General features: G+C 36.4%; 1 protein-coding gene across 2 annotated transcripts; it reads right to left on the bottom strand.

The window, feature by feature from the left end:
• Positions 1–339: 339 nt before the first annotated feature.
• On the bottom strand, positions 340–11,310 carry LOC131157277 (kinesin-like protein NACK2). 2 transcript variants are annotated; one of them, XM_058111298.1, is made up of 15 exons: positions 11,167–11,310; positions 9,818–10,068; positions 9,534–9,623; positions 7,721–7,821; positions 7,280–7,393; positions 7,110–7,191; positions 6,822–6,889; positions 6,334–6,393; positions 6,125–6,249; positions 4,860–5,058; positions 3,623–3,760; positions 3,253–3,342; positions 2,264–3,181; positions 1,160–1,464; positions 340–872 (listed from the first exon to the last, which is right to left on the bottom strand). In XM_058111298.1, the coding sequence occupies exons 2-15, from the start codon at positions 10,047–10,049 to the stop codon at positions 545–547; spliced, it is 2,850 nt and encodes a 949-aa protein (XP_057967281.1). In that variant the 5' UTR covers positions 10,050–10,068; positions 11,167–11,310; the 3' UTR covers positions 340–544. The 2 variants fall into 2 exon arrangements, with proteins under 2 accessions (XP_057967281.1, XP_057967280.1); XM_058111297.1 differs by having other exon boundaries at positions 10,945–11,282.
• Positions 11,311–17,923: the final 6,613 nt, after the last annotated feature.

Here is a 17,923-nt window from a genome sequence, read left to right as displayed (position 1 = left end):
AGATATCTCAAGAGATGAGAGGACTCAAGCTTGAAGGCCTAGGAAACATATATGTAAGTATTTCAAAAGGTAAAATATCTTTGAAATATATTTTGAAGTTTTTTCTAAGAGATTATTAATGTTTAAAGACTTATTTAAATCAAATATTTATTTCATGAGAGAACAAAGAGTTTTTTTTTAAGTTAAATCATCCTGTGTTTGTTATCACCAAAATCAATTGAAAGACCTTGTTAGGCCAACAAACAGATGCACTGTTCAAACTTCTTAGAAATGCAGTATCTCGTGTTCCTTACGGATTTTGAATGAAATCTGCAAATTATGATTTTCTGGAAATGCTTCTCTTGAAAGAGTATCTCCACTTTCATTGATAATTTTGTACACTAAATTACAAACCCCACGCAATGCACTAGGGCTGCTACCAAAAAGTGGAAGTGAAGGCATATTACAATGCAATGAGTTTGGTGCAAAATTAACAACATGGAACAGATTGAACAGAAACTACAACGGAGCATTGTTTTTTTTGTTTTTCTTTTTTTTTTTCCCTTTACAAATGCAAGAAATTTGATATCAAATTCCAACCCATCCACGGCTTCTTATCACAAGGAGAAACAAAGTTGAGCTCAAACATCTCCTTGGAGATGTGCTCACCAGATTCACAGAAACCCACAAGCTTCGCCACAATTTCAGCGCTTTCCTGCACATGCTGCATGTTATGAGGGTCCGTCCACAACTTGTTCACTAGCTGCAACCTTCGCTGTTTCCCCACTGCTGGAATTTCCCATTTCAGATAAAGCATTTCTCTTTCATCTCCCATTAGTCTTGAGCTCACCCTCTTTGCCAGGTATTCTCTTTCTTCCTTAAGAGCCTTGATACTGCATTCATTCAGATGGAAACAAATATATAAACTGTATATGAGAATAAAGTGTCAAACCGTCCAATTTGATTGGTATACCCCATTGTTTAATCTTATATTCACTATAAAGTAGTACAAATTCTAGGAAAACCAAAGTCTCATATCCGATATCGGACGATTTAGTATTTCTTCATTCATCCCATCGAGACGTTTTATATATGAGAATAAGGTGTCAAACAGGCCATTCTGGTTTTTGAGACATTAATTCCCTTGGTTATCACTCAAGAAAGCTGCAGAAAATTATACCTTGATGAGACTCTGCCTGCAGGATCATCACCCAAGAGTGCTGGGCTTGCGTTGCCTAGCTCTGCTAATTGCTGCTCCAACCAAGTCAACCTCCTCAGCTCAACTTCCATGTATATCTGATCACCAGGATCTCCTCTAAATAACAAAAAAAATTGAGTACGGTGTACAAGTGAAACATGGCACAAATGCCATAGCATGACAATTTGCTTCCTCTGATCCTCAAACATTAAATGCCAAGACACAGGAGAATTATCGCTTATATCTTTCTCCTCAGTTGCAGCCTCATTTGTCTCTAGTTCCAACACCTAAGCATATGGAATGATAATAGAATTATGTCAATGTAATGGTGACCTGTAAAGTAAAACTAGGTTGTAAAGTAAAATAAGCACGATGGAGTAACTAAAATATAGTCAAAGATTATGACAGATCAACACCCTAGCTAGTGTATGATATTGACGCCAAAATTTCTATGGCTTTATTAATAGGCACAATTCTTTTTTTGCAACATTCATTTGTACACCTCCGATTCACATCAACCCATTGATGCAATCCATCTGTGCCATCAAAAAGGAATAAACTATTAATATAGTTTCTTCCTTTAACTAGAGTGTCTTTTTTGTTTTTTTTTTGTTCTTTCTCTTTTTATTTTTTGGTTTGGTATCCATAAGAAAGAGGAACATTAGGTGTGTACCAATAATTTGTGTAAGGTTAAAATGAATGTTTGAACTCGTAATCATATAATGCTTGAAAGATCAGAAACAGAACATTTTTCAGAAAATATGTACGGTATTATATCCATGTTGTAGTCCTTGCTTTATTATTTCTTTTTCCAGTTGGCAAGTTTTATTCCTTGAATACCACTGTAGGCAGGAACATAGTGTCATAATGCAGCAAAGCATAAAATTATCATATAGCAGAAATCAGTGTTTCTAGACCAACAGCTATTAAGCTGAAGCCCTGAAATATAAAAGAAAGCTTTTCACACACCCCAAAAAGGACAGGAACTAGTCAATAGCTAAAATTTTGTAGCTTATGTTGGCTCTAGTCAAAATGTAAGTCAAAATGTAACTTGTAAGCAATCTGTGGAAGGCGTCACGTACTCACCTGACAAACCAGAAGGTTCTTTTGGTATTGTAACTTTGCCACCCGTTCCTTCAATTCTGTAACATAGGCTCTAATGCTCCGTATGTTATCTTCAGCTGCATTCTTGAACATTTTCTGCATTTTCTTCATATTAACTGAGTTTGCTTGATGTTGGACTGGAGTAGCCTCTCTAGACGACATTCTTCTAATGTCATCATCACTCTTTAGAGGAGGGGCACTATGTGACACAGGCAATTTATCCCCACCTGACAGAAGATAATTATCTTCTGGGGCCTTGTTCTCTATCTCCTGTTGCATTACATTCTGAGAAGAAGACAACGGCGAGCATGGGGACCGTATTAAGTTTGACATGTTGGCACTGTTACTCAAGGTAAAAGGGATAACTTTCTTCTTCTTCAATTGGGTCTTGGACTCTGGAGTTTCCTCACGGCTTGGAAAGGAAAAAGCGAGCATATCTATAGATTTTTGAACGTTTTCAAGTTTTTTTTCTAGAGATGCAATAGCGTTTCCACGGGAGTCCAACCGAGATATCTCTTCCTTCAAGTTTGCTTTATCTACAGTCATAAATTCCTCAGGAATGAAACTAGCTGCCTGCATGTTTTTTATTTCAGACAACAGCTTTGCTATGTTTTCAACAGCATCTTGATTCCCCATTTTGTGGGAAACAACCTCCTTGTGAAGTACTTCAAGTGCCCGATTTGCTTCCTCACCAAGCTGCTGCTGCCGCAACTCAAGCTTTCGGATTTCCTGCAAAAGCATTGATGGATCCGTAGAAGTAGCTGACTGCCTCACAGCTGCCTGCCTTTGAACCTTGCCATTTGCCCTGGTTCGAGAAGATGGTCTACTTGAAATCAGCTCATCCTCAGGAAAAGAAAGACACCTGGCTGTTTGATGAGAAGACTCAAATTCATTTAGCCCCTGAAAGTGAATGTAAAACAAAGGTTAAAGACAAATACTGCAGATAGATACAGTATTAATCTGTAATGTACCTTAGCCTCCTTTTTAGCTCTTCTTTCTTGTTCAAGTTGGGATTGTGCAAGGTCTCTTTGGCGCTTCAGCTCTTTCATTTCGCCCTCCATCTGCATAAGAGTAGTTTCACTGCAATTAGAATCTACTAGGATTAAAGAAAGTTCATATTTGCAAATGAGTTTTCATCTGCAAAAATGTTCAATGTAATTTAGATCTTTTTGACTGTTATTCAAAATGTTCAATAATAACTAACTATTTGCATATACCTGAAAATAAAGAATTTGATGAATCTAAAGACAGAAAACCCTAATATTGTGAACAGAGAATTAAATAACAAATTCTTTACTTCCAAGATCCAAACCCTTGTTATTCCTCAACGAATGTGCATACCTGCTGAATCTTCAAGTCCTTTTCCACTAATAAAGACTTCAAACATGAAGAGGAATAAAGCCCCGGACTACGCAATTCTGCTTCAAGTCTTGCAACTTCCTTCTGTAAATGCTTCACTAACCGCTTGTCTGAAACAACCTGACCATACAAAAATCCCTTAGCAACTCAAGCAAGAAGGAATTTATCAATAAACTAGTACCACAAGGCATGTACACGAGGGATCATAAATGACAACTATTGAAAACTCAGCTTGCAAATTTGTTTTACTCTTCATGATGTCAAAAATAAACATACATTTATAAGAATACATGCAATATAGTAACTGAATGCTTATTGAAGCATAATTCAAGCAATAATCACTAAGAAGCATTTCCTTATATATGGGCTGGTAAAAACAGAAGTTAAAAAGGTCTATGCTAGGGCTTGAGAGAGAGAGAGAGAGATCCTAGACTAGGATTTTGCAAACAATAATAGTCCTAATTGCAATAAAAGCATATGAGAAGAGACAAATGCCCCAATGTGCTTCAATCTAACCCCTCTTAGAGGTAAATTCCAAGATTCCAAGAGTCATTGTTCCAAAAATTTTAAAAGAAAGAAATAAAAAAGACAAATGGAAGTAATGCCATTATAAGATTATGTAAAAATTCAGAGAGGTAAAAACTGAGGCTTACCCTAACCACTACTAACGAACACTAGCCATGGGCACGCACTGCCTGCATGCTCTATGGCACTCTATTTTTTTTTCGTTTTTTGAAAAAAAAAATCATAAAGAAAATAGGCAAGAACTAAGGAGTATTTGAATACCTTGGTATTTGAGTGGAGAAGGATAGAGGGGTTGGCCCATTCTCCCAGAAGATTGGTCGAGTGTCCAAAAGGCCTTGGACACCATTGTTTCAAATATATATCTATATATATATAAAATTTTATTTCTAGATTTATTTTGAGGAAATGATTGTAGAAAAAATAAATAGGAATCGAAGGATTTTTTAATTTGATTAAAAGAGTAATTGTGTTTAATTACAGGGTATTTTAGAATAATTATGTGTAGTTATAAGGATATTTTGGGATAATTATAGATAGTTATAGGGATAAAGTTGACATTTGTGAAAAATGACACCAAAGGGGAATCCCCTTTATAATATTAGAAATTAGAAATTAGAGATTAGAGATACTCGAATTGTGTCCAATATTAACATTATCTTATTTGTTCAACTAGATTCTGTTACATTCCCCCTACCATGTTTACTCGGGCAGTGTTTGTAACTTCCTTTGCGCTGGTCGCGAATGAAAGTGTGTTTCGAGATTGTTCCACATGGCTTAGAGCTGGACTCATGGTACATATTATTGCTGTTCGAGCATTTCCACCCAGTGAAGACTGTAATATTCGCGTAAGTTTTGAATCTCTATATGGTATGTGAGCATTCCTTCTTTCACCACTGCAAACAGAAAAACGAGATAAAACAGAGAAAAATTGCAGTCCCATCTATCCGACTTCCACAACATATAAAATCTAGCTAATTGTTCATTTATAAATTTACACAATGTGAACAAATAGATATTAGCATAAAAGAATATTTTAAACAACACAACCTACGGAAAAGAATTTTTTTTCCTCAAACACTTGCAGAAGTGTGGAGTTAATCCAAAGATTAGAATAACACAATTCAATAGAGTTAGAGACATAATATCAACATGCCAGACTTGATCACCATCAGCCCCACATAGTTCAATTCATATTAAACCAGTGATTTCAGTTGGTTTTCTGTACATAACATAAAAAAGTGATGCAACTGGTATCAACAACAGACAATGCTATTTGTTTTTTAATAACCTCTTCATCATATTTTTCCCATCAGATTAAGAAGCAGTATGTATAAGTACCATAAGGTAATTGAAAGAGTCCAATAACTGCTGCTGGAAGCCTCCAACTATGAAAATCACGTTTATAAGTGCTTTTCACATACAGACCTTAGTTTTCTAATAGACAACGCTATTTGTTTTTTAATAGCCGCTTCATCATATTTTTCCCATCAGATTAAGAAGCAGTATGTATAAGTACCATAAGGTAATTGAAAGAGTCCAATAACTGCTGCTGGAAACCTCCAACTATGAAAATCACGTTTATAAGTGCTTTTCACATACAGACCTTAGTTTCCTAATCACTGTCCTCAAACACTTGCAGAAGTGTGGAATTAATCACACAATTCAATAGAGTTAAAGACATAATATCAACATGCCAGACTTGATCACCATTGGCCCCACATAGCTCAATTCATATTAAACCAGTTATTTCAGTTGGTTTTCTGTACATAACATAAAAAAGTGATGCAACTGGTATCAACAATAGACAACACTATTTGTTTTTTGATAACCTCTTCATCATATTTTTCCCATCAGATTAAGATGTATAAGTACCATAAGGTAATTGAAAGAGTCCAATAACTGCTGCTGGAAGCCCCCAACTATGAAAATCACGTTTATAAGTGCTTTTCACATACAGACCTTAGTTTTCTAATCACTGTCGTGAGTGTCAGCAAGCTGCGGTTGATATGACTGCCTTCCTTCAATCTTGTACCATCAGTTTTTGTTTGAGAGGCACGTTCACTTCCTGCAAGGTCTACTAGATTCTGCAACATTACAGTACTTCAATCAGCATGATTGAACTAGTCTTGACAAGAACCTAGAGTGGGCAAAAAGATCAGTCAACATACCAGACTTGCCATGAAAGATTTTACACGGCCCGAATTTTCCCGAAGACTACTCTCAATGGTCTAAGTTAAAAAATATTGGACAGTGTGCAAGAAGATGTTAGGGCTATGCATAGAATTGTACTCCTCTAAATAGATAAAATGCAACATAAAATCAAAGTGCGAAGCAAATATATGAAATTAAATACACCAAGAGGGTAAGAAAAGCAGTCTATTAACTTTCCAGACAAGAGAACCATTAGATGCTGATCTTATGCTAAGCAAAAGAAGAATCTCTAGTGTTGAAAAAAATATGATTCACAATATGGTGCATGGAAACTGCATAAGGAAATTTAAGACTAGGAGGCACCATCCAACATTGCATCATTATTTTGCTATGGTTTGGGGAACCCACAAAGAGAAAAGATAATTTAAAACTCAATGAAGGGGGAAGAAACAAGTTCATTGCATTACTAATATAACTTGTTAAAGTATTCATGGGTTAAGCTTACCAGCCTGATTATCTGGTGTGATCTTGAGCTTTTATCATTTAAAGCAGTTTCTCCCACTTGCCTCTGAGCTGTGGAGTTGAATCTTTGTAAATAATACTTCATATGAACCATTATAAATCATACAGCAGTAAAATTATTATCTTCCTTCTAAAGATGGAGCATGTTTTTGTTTCTATAGCAATTAACATCATATGGTAAGCATTGGCCAATTGTTCATGAATTTTGACAATCTCGTGCCCCTTAGGAAACAAAAGAACTGAACACCTATAGAACACAATTCAAAATTACCTTCACAGATACCAATTAAATGTTTCAAGTGTTGACTGTCCCTAACAACTTCTTCAACTTGTTTTTCCACAATGGTCCCTTTCTGCATTCAAAATGAATACACACACATCAATATGAAATTAGAGATCCACTTCCATTTAAATCCTAGTGACAAAGTCTACTGTAATTACCTCAGGATCATCCAATAGACGAAGGGAGCCAGATTCACGATTTAAGAGATCTACAACAGTCTCATTGTAAATCTCCAATGCTGAAAATTTCACACCAAAATCCCTCTCCGTTGCCTACGATACATACAAAAAATTGAAATACAAGAAAAATCTGAGTCTAAAAAATAGTTTTTACAGCATACAAGAAATACATTACCACTGACTTGATTTTTGTGCGCCTGAATTGAAATAAAAAGGTCTGTGCACAGACAGACACAAATTTATAAAAATTTCATTTACATCTTTCGTCATTCAAGGTCATATCTCCCCTTCATGTGGGATGTTATGAATGAAATAACAATTTATTTCTGCATTATTTCATGGTCTTTCAAACTTGATTCCCTGCAATACATCAAGCAGAGAAATATGCTTGATTTCAAAGCAAGCAAAATTACAACTTACATTCTTGATGTGTTCATAGATGTCCTTAACAGCATTTTCAGTTATTCCTCTCATGGTAAATGTCTTACCACTGCTGGTCTGCCCATAAGCAAAAATCGTTGCTGCAATAATGAGAACAAACTTTGGTCAAACATAATACTGCTCGTGTATAATTAACTTTTGGCAGAGGAAAATTCTGCAGTGTAAGCTTGAGTTGTTAAGTAAATCTAAGTGGAAGGTTAGAGAAGGAGATGTAAAATTGTGGTATGATAAGTTTCTGGATTCGGGACCTTTGTTTTCAGAATTTCCAGATGGTGCACATTCACATATTAGATTAAAAGATTTGGTTATTAATAATGTGTGGGATGTGGAAAATTTGTAAAGGATTCTGGGTTTTAATAAAGCGGAAGAAGTGATGGAAAAAGTTAGGAAACTTAGAAACTCTTCGAACACCCTGCTATGGCTCCTAGAAAAGAATGATTGCTTTAATACAAAGTCAGCATGGGATGCTATCAAAGTTAGAGCTCCAAAGTTTGATTGGACAATGTGGGTTTGGAACAAATAAATATCGGAGAAAATTGCTATCTATACGTGGAAGGCTGCTTTTGAGTGCTTAAGCGTTGATGAAAAGGTGAGAAGGGTGGGGGTATCACTTGCTTCGGCATGTGATTGTTGTGAGATGAGGCAATCAGAAGATGTGGAGCATGTTTTGAATAAGGGAGATCTTGCTACTGATGTATGGAGGAAGGTTTCGGTGGAGATAGGTATACCGTTCCTTAGGCACCAAAGCTGGAAAGAAAGAGTCCAAATGTGGTTTAATAGGGCTTCCAAATACTCTCAATTGGGAACATATCAGAATTTGATTCCTTATTTAATAGTTTGGAGGTTGTGGAGAAGGAGATGTGTGACTAGAATGGAGGGGAAATTGAAGAGTAGTACAGAGGTGTGGCTGTCCATTAAGAATTGGGTGGGGGTTTTGAGTGAGAACATGACAGTTATGGCTCATTTAAATGATGCTGATGTTCGGATTTTGCAGAATCTGGAGGTGCAGATTGTGAATAAAAAGAATAAAACTATGCAAGTTGTGAGATGGCTAAAACTGAGGCAAGGGAGGTTGAAACTAAATTTGGATGGGAGCAGCTTGGGGAACCCAGGGTCGGCAGGTGGTGGTGGCATCCTTAGAGACTCTACAGATTCTTTTATTTTTAGTTTTTCAAAATATTTTGGTTCTTATTCTAATAATAAAGTTGAATTGAGAGCAGTGATGGAAGGAATAAAGCTTTGCAAACAATTGGGTCATACTAGTATTGACATTGAATGTGATTCGAATATTGTAATAAATTGGATAAGACCCAGTAAATGTTCTTTATAGTATTTGTGGGATTTTTGGGAGCAACTTATTGGTGTATTGGAGGGAGTAGATTTTTTTTATAAATCATTTCTATAGAGAAGGGAATAAAGTGGCAAATGCGTTGACTCGACAAGGTTCTATGGGGAGGAATAGCTTGTTTACAAATAATAGTCAACTTCCTAGAGTTATCAAAGATTTATATAGATTTGATATGATAGGTACGGCTTATATGAGGTATGTTTAGTGGGTTTCCTTTTGGTATTGGTATAGGTTTGTTTTCTTCTTTTGTTTGGTTTGATGCATGGGGTGTTTTTTATTTGGTTATTATGTAAGCCCCAAGTGTCCTTTTGGTTCCACGGTATTCCTCCACCATAAGTGAAGGTTATTAATAAAATTAAGAAAAGAGGTGCGGCCCTCTTTTACCAAAAAAAAAAAAAATTGGTAGAGGAAAGCACAACACAAGCTACAGAAATCTTTAGTTACCATTAATTCCAGCGAGAGCTGATAGAGCAACATCCTTAGCTCCGTCTTCATAAACCTTCTGAGATGAACAAGCAGGACCAAACACTTTATCTGACACATTTAACATGAAATAAAATTATAATCTATTTAAAATGCTGGCTCTAGAAACTTCAAATAAACACAGTAACATCTCACAGATCAATTCATGATGCACTAGCTATATGTTTCAATTTCAAAACTAAGGGTCTGATTTAACATACAAAATCCCCCATCCCCAAGAAAATTAAATAGAAGAGAAAATGTACCAAATGTGTATGGGACTATATGTCGTTCATGATTTGGGTTCTTCAAAACAATGGTGTGCTCGTCTGGGAAATCCCAAGCAATAAGATCATACAATGCTTGTTCTCTTCGGTTCAGTGGTCTTACACGAACCGTAACAAGTATCTTCTCCTCACAAACTTTTGGACCACCTGGAGTAGAAGAAGGTGTCCTCTGTACCTTTGATGATGGAGTGGCCAACATCTCAGCTACCATCTTTTTTCTTTATTCTCAGCTATGAAAAATTGAACATTTCTAAAGTTGTTAGTACTGAAGGAGTCTAGAAAGAATATCATGGCTGCTGCATCATGAGCTAAAACATGAGAAAAAACTGTGGCTTCAGATGAAAAATAATGCTAGTACTAACACCACCATCACATTCCCTGTGTTTGGGGGCTCTTGGGGTTTGGACCTTGAATTTTGGACTAGGTTGCTTTTGCACAAAGCACAGTACAAGATTTTGTTTAGGTTCGGTCCAAAACATATAAATCCAAACCAAAAGACGGAATATATGTGCCCAAACACAAACTTTCTCTAGTACCATCCCCATCAGCATCATCTTTTTCATTAGAAGTTTTGGAGTTCAAAGGAAACAAAAGATATCAGTTTATATGGAATCTTTGTGTGAACACTTGGGTTTTAAATTGGATCTTCGCTTAAGGTAATGTAGTTCCAAGGTAGAAAAATAATTCAACCCTGGTTTCCTAAACCCTAGTTCTCTAAACAAGAAAACAAGTAGGCATTTCACACGCCCCTTTACTTTATGAAAAGCAAAAGCATTCATGAGCAGAAATCCTGGACTCGACAAGTCTCTCAGGCTAAATTAACAGATCATTAAGTGAAAAATCATTCACCAGGAGGCAACAAAAAACGAAACAAATCCAAGTTCAAACATTACTCATCCGTTCTACGAAATTCACCCGAAGCATAAAAAACATAAACATCACGTCGTGAGATTTAACAAAAAAGAAGTAAACAGAGAAAAAGAACATTCGAAGCATCGAACACACACACACAGAAGGTGGAAAAAGGACCAATCTTTCCAAATTCGTAATCCAACAAAAATCACCTGAGAGATGAAATATTGAAAAAAATGACAAATTATACTTACAAATTCAACTCGAAATAAGGAAAACTCATAGAAGAAGAGGAGGGGAGGGGTTCACGGAAATCGCCGGAAAAACAAGAAATGCCAACCGGCGGTGGAGAAACAGAGGGCGAATCAGTGTAAAGACAAAAGGTGGGGGGGGGGGGGGGGAAAGATGGATCAAAAATGGATATTTGGAGTAAGATTACGAGCAGATCTATCAGTGAGAGTGGAAATGTGTGAGACCTGGGAGGAGCGCTGCTTTTGCCATTTATGGGGAATGGATTGAAAATTGTTCAACAACGGCTACTTTTCTTTCTGGTTCTTTATTTCTTTTACGATCACTGAGCGCTCGCTTGGCACCTGAACACCCAAATTATCATATTAAGTACCCTCAACGTGTCATCTTTTTTTTTTTTTAATGCCTCAAAAGGAAAGATGAGAAAAGAAAAAAAAAATCTCCATGGGCCGTAAGGTGAGTCCAATGAGAAAGTCCACGGCAGTCTGGAAAGCCCAGCCCAGAGGCCAAAGCTAGTCCCGCTGGGCCATGCCTTTTTGTCCCTGTAAATAATGACAATTGTTGTTTTACTGATGCGTTCTCCTGGGCTTGCTGATCAATTAGAAGTCATTACTGTTTAAGGAAATTAACATGTTTTGGATACTAAATTATACCGCGAATTATTTATGAACGAACATATTCCCATAAAGACGAGATATAGTGTTAAAATAAAAAGGGCAAAAGATATTGACATCCTCTAAAGTTTGGCGAAAAATGAAGATCTCTCCTAAGGTTTCATAAATTCTAGGAATCTCTTTTCGGGTTTGCTAAAAAGACACAAACTTGCTTTTGTATTTTGTTAAAAGACAAATCTTTTGAGGAGAGTTTTGTACTTTTTATCAACCCTTAGAAGAGAGTTGTGACATTTTTAAAATCTCAGAGAAGATTATTGTCTTTTTCCCAAACCTTGGGGAGTTGAGTGTCTTTTGCCCAAACGACAATTATATCAATCAAGTTAAGCTCTTAATTAATTGCAAAAAATAGTCTCTTTGATGACCAATCTAATTAATTAGGAGTACTGTGAGATTAATTTACTTCTAACAAAAAAATTTCATAATAGAGCATAATAGAATATTGGTGCGATGGATATAGTAGGAGGCGACACAGTCGACTATGTGTTTCCCAAAGAAACATTGTGATTCCTCTAAATCAACTATTTTAAAAAAAATAATAACAAATGGGAGTAATTAATTAAAAAGGTCATCGAATATATTTACTTTCCAATCAACCGTGCATGATTGCACTCGCTTAAGATGGAACAATTATGCTATACCAAAACTTTAGATGCATATATTGCGCATCTTAACTCAAATTTAAAAATATAATCTATTGTTTGTAACTTTTGTGATCCCAAGCCATATAGATCAAATTACATGGTAAAGCGATCACTATGAATAAGAGATAGCCCATTTAATTAATGGTAGAATAATCAAGTTTAACTAGCCAAATAAGTCCACTTGATACATAAAAGGGATAAGTCCAACAAATCAGATAAGCTCATTTTGTAAATAACCACGATGAACAAATTAAATAGACTAACCTAAAGATGATTGATAGAAAAATAAAGGTCATGATCCCAAATAGGACCATCTAATGAGAATGGGTAAAATGGCTAGTTCAGTCAGCCAAATAGGCTAACCTAGCAAAATGCTCGAGAGGATTAAAGAAGATAGACCCCCTTAGTGAAGATTGGTAGAATAGCCTATTGGCGAGGGGGATATATGGAGGTGATGATCAAAGCACAAAATTCCAAGACAAACCTTCCCTTGGTCCAATTAATACTAAGTAGAATAATTAATTACCTAATAATTTGAAATAATCATTAGCAAAATAGATACAAACAATCACATAATCACAACAGAAACACCAAATTTACATGAAAACTCCTTTAACGTGAAGGGAAAAACAATAGGACTGAAGTTTGCTTCTAATATTCCACTATGTTATAGTAGGTTACAATAGGTATTCTCCAGTTAGAACTATAGGTATACATTAATTAAATTCATTAAAAACAAGAAATTATTGGCACACAAAGCATCATGAATCATCACCAACAAAGGTGAAATCAAACTTCGAGAAAACTGGAAATGTCTCACAAAAAATAGAGGTTGTAGTCTAATTGACGAAAACCAATACAAATAACCTCGAAATGACAATAAACCGATCAAATTGAAGAAAGACAAGTCATGAACATTGTTTCAAAAATTCATCTTGATTGAATGATAAATCACCATATGATCATAACAATCAATCTAACTGCGTAGACACCTCTAAACCTGACTTTCATCAAGTTTTCTTCTCCTTTTTATTTCCTGAATCAAATAAGGCAGTAGCTTTATATTACAGTGTCAAAACAGTACCTGACACGACATCTCTTGCCGCCTCAGCATCTCTTGGTGTCAGCGCATAGACTTGTGTTGGGGCAGTATTCCTCTGTTGTCTGCCTCGGGGTGCCTAGTAACCTCCTTAGTATGGTCTAGGAGCAGACGTATTAACTGGCAGTGCTTAACAATCTCTTGTCATGTGGCCTAGCTAATGGCATCGATAACATACCATCTCTCTAGCCCGACATTCTCTAAGGTGTCTCATATAGCATATGGAACAGAGAGGGGGCATCAGTCCACCCTGTACTGCTCGGTCACCCATCCATTGTCCCCGACCTCCTCTATTATCCTACCTCCTCCAAGGCCCCCAGCTGGACTTTGCCTGAAAATCTGGAGGTGTGAGCCTCTTCCTCTGACTTTGTGTCACAGCGCCTCTCTGTAGGCCACTCTTAATCATGGTGGCTCTATCAACTATCTTTGAAAAAGTATGGGCTGGGAAGCCTACAACCTGCTCATATAATCTCTAACTCAGGCCCTCCTCAAACTTTTTTGCCTTTTATTCCTCATTTAGCACTAAGTAAGGAGCAAAGCGGAACAACTCAATAAATCTAGCGGCATACTGTTGTACCGTCATATGCCCCTGCGTCAAGTGCAAAAACTCTACTGCCTTCGCGCTTCTAACAGTAGCGGGGAAGTACTGCTCGAAAAAAATCTCCTTGAAGCGGTTCCACGTCATCTCTACAGGGTCAAGACTCTGCTCCTCTAATAATCTCGCTGATCTTCACCAGCATTTTGTCTCTCCAGTCAACTTGAATGCAGCAAAAGTTACTTTCTGCTCCTTAGTACAAAGGAGCACTGCCAACATGTCCTCAATATCCTAGACCAAATTCTCAGCCACTAATGGGTCGGCCCCTCCAGAAAATAATGGGGGCTTCATACGCATGAACTGCTTAATCGTGCAGCTCCGCTCCCCTGAACCCCTGGCCATCTCTGCCATTATCTGATGGGTGACGCTATGTAACACTGCATCGGGGTCACCATCGCCCATACTGGAAGATCCTGCCTCATCACCTACAGCATGTGCACTGCTACTCCTAGGCTCCATTTTGAAAATAATACAAAACGGTCTTAGAATTCTATCCTCATAATACCACTAATACATTTAACAAACTAAAACCCATAAAATAATCTTCTATAACCACTCATCTTAACATCCTCAATCTCAATTTAAGATTCAGTCCTACCACTCAGAAACAAGAACCGGCGATAGTTTACTATGAATTTCCTGAAGTCGTGACCCCAGGAAAATCACATAAAAAACCACGGAACTCCTGCCTCTAGGCCGCAAAATAGAACCCTAAATTTCAATCTTATTGTGATGACCCAAAAATATATATATACGATTAAATAATAATAATAATAATAATAATAATAATAATAATAATAATAATAATGGTCATTAAGTTAATATCAATACAGAAGTGCTTTCTGTAGGATCATTGATTCCATGTTTGATGCCTAAGAAAGATCTTATTTTAGCAAGTGCTCAGAGACCATTGCAGTTCAGTCGCTCTCTGGAGGTCGGCCTGGTCAAAATGGAATTTAATAAGATAAACATGATAGACATTGTTTGTACACTTAAATAAGTACATATACATAAAATAGTGCTTTGACAAACATATTTTGTAGAAACATATGGTAAAATAATAATAATAATAATAATAATAATAATAATAATAATAATAATAATATAGGTATCCTATGTGGGGCCCACAAGACTGGGTGGGGCTCACATGAGTCCCGAAGTTGTGTGGGGTCCACATGAGTCTCGAAGTTATGTAGGGCTCATATCGTGTGAGAACTATTGGAGTTACGTAGGACCCACTTGGGTCTCGAAGTTGTGTGGGGCCCACATGAGTTTTTGAAATTTAAATTTAATTCTTAAAAAAATAATACTAAAACATGACTTAATAATAATAATAATAATAATAATAATAATAATAATAATAATAATAATAATAATGATTTTAAAAAATAAAATAATTAATTAATTAAGTAATTAATTTTTTAAAGGGGAGTGGTAGCAAGCACTCCCACATGGCCTCCATCCCTATCACATACCTAACTCATGCCTAACCCATCCCATGTCCATTCTTTAATTTTAAAAAAATTATAATTTCACCTCTCTCCTTACACTTTTACAAATTCTATTTTCTTCCCCAAAATTTTCCTATAAATAAGAAGCTTTCAACCTTCATAAAAATTTTCCATAAATCAAATGCTAAATATATACATACAAGTATTTTCTTAAAACAAAATAGTTTAGTTTATCCCCTTACCTAACTATTGAGAAAGCCCCCAAAACAATCTAGTCTAACCCCCGTACGATTTCCTGACCAATACCCTGAAACCGAAAATTCTCAGTATTAAACTTTAGTAATTTCGTACGTACAACATTTTCTATAACAGCCACAAAGTCAAATTTGGTTTAAAAAGTCTTACTTCAACTTAGGGATGATTCCCAACGTTCACAATCAACACCTCTGGAAACGAAAACTCCTAGTATTAAACTTTAATATTTCAACGCGTATAACACTTTTCTCAACTGTCACAACTTCAAATTTGGTTTAAAAAGTCTTACCTCAACTTAGGGATGATTTCCAAATTGCTTTTTCCAACGATCCGCTCCGACAGATTTGCAGAGAACTTCGCCAGGAGCATCGTGGTGGCTTCGGTTTGTCGATCCGGCGTAAAACTGGCCCAGAATCGAAGAAAGAGAGAGAGAGTCGTAGGAGAGAGAGAGGGAGGGAGAGAAAGAGTCGTAGGAGAGAGAGAGGGAGAGAGAGAGAGAGAGAGAGAGAGCACTAGCGCAAGAAATCCAATTCCAATTGGATTGTCCAAAATTAAAGCAAACTTCCTAGAGAAGCTTGTACAATTTTATATATATATATATATATATATATATATATATATATTAATATCATAATAAATACTAATTAAAGCAAAACTTCTTGAAGAAGCTCGTACAACTTTATATATATATATATATATATACCTTTAACTTATATATATTACATATATATCATAATAACTTATTTATATATATATATATATATATGTGTGTGTGTGTGTGTGTTTCAATATATATATATATATATATATATATATATTTCCTTATCATACTATTCATTTTACTTGTTAATTTAATTATTTTATTTTATTAATTCATTATTTTATTATTATTTTAAAAAAAAAAATTTTAATTTTCTCGGTTACTACATTCCTCCCCCCTTAAAAGAATTTCGTCCTCGAAATTTACTGTTTCCGTAACTCGCTATCCTTTAATCAGTAGAAAGGGTCTACTCATTTTATTACCGACCCTAACTTATGGCGGAGGAATACCGTGATTACATTTCGAGTCTTGGAAGATTACATATACAAAAGAAAACTATTCTCCTAAAACTAAAATACTACACTAATTAAACCATTGCATGTACCTGCAAAAGAAACTACCTAACTACTTGCATTTTATCCCATCAACTTTCTTGGAATAGATGCGGATATCTCTGTCTCATCTGCTCCTCAGATTCCCAAGAAGCCTCTTCTACCGCATGATTCCTCCACAAAACCTTTACCTGAGGAATTTTCTTATTACATAGCCCCTGTACTTTCCTATCCAGAATCTATACTGGTACCTCCTCATATCCTAGTGAATCACTAAGCTCCAACTCATCATAACTGATGATATGAGAAGGATCTATAACGTATTTCCCCAACATAGCCACAGGGAATACTTCGTGGATCCTGAACAACACCGGAGGTAAAGGTAGCCTATAAGCTACCAGTCCCACTTTATCTAGAATTTCAAATGGACCGATAAACCTAGGACTAAGTTTACCCTTCTTCCCAAAGTGCATAACCCCTTTCATCGGAGCTATCTTCAAAAATACGTGATCACCCACATCAAACTCTAAATTCCTGCGGTGATGGTTAGCGTAACTTTTCTGTCGGCTCTGAGCTGCACTAATCCTGTCTCTGATAAGCCGAACCTTATCACGCGCTTGCTGCACAAGTTCTGGCCCCACTACTCGCCGCTCACCCACTTCATTCCAAAACAAAGGAGAACAGCATCTCCTACTGTACAGAGCCTCAAATGATGTCATGTCAATGCTAGACTGATAACTGTTATTATACGCGAACTCTACCAGCGGCATGAACAAAGTCCAACTACCCCCAAAGTCTAGTACACACGCTCTAAGCATGTCCTCTAATATCCGTATCGTCCTCTTAGTCTGCCCGTCTGACTAAGGATGGAATGTCGTACTAAATGATAATTGAGACCCCAAAGCCTCCTGCAAACTCCTCCAAATTCGGGATGTAAATCGCGGGTCTCTATCCGACACAATCGATACTGGCACCCCATGAGAACGTACTATCTCTTGAATGTAAATCTCTGCTAAACGGTTGAGGGAGTAGCTGATCTTGATAGGTATAAAGTGGGCGGTCTTAGTCAAACAGTCAACAATCACTTAGATGGCATTCTGGCCATGTAATGTTGTCGGCAGTCCTGACACAAAGTCCATCGATATATGATCCTACTTCCACTCTGGGATGAATAACG

This window comes from Malania oleifera, chromosome 6 (assembly GCF_029873635.1).
Source record: "Malania oleifera isolate guangnan ecotype guangnan chromosome 6, ASM2987363v1, whole genome shotgun sequence".
NCBI lineage: Eukaryota > Viridiplantae > Streptophyta > Magnoliopsida > Santalales > Ximeniaceae > Malania > Malania oleifera.
This window is presented reverse-complemented; position numbering and strand designations above follow the sequence as displayed.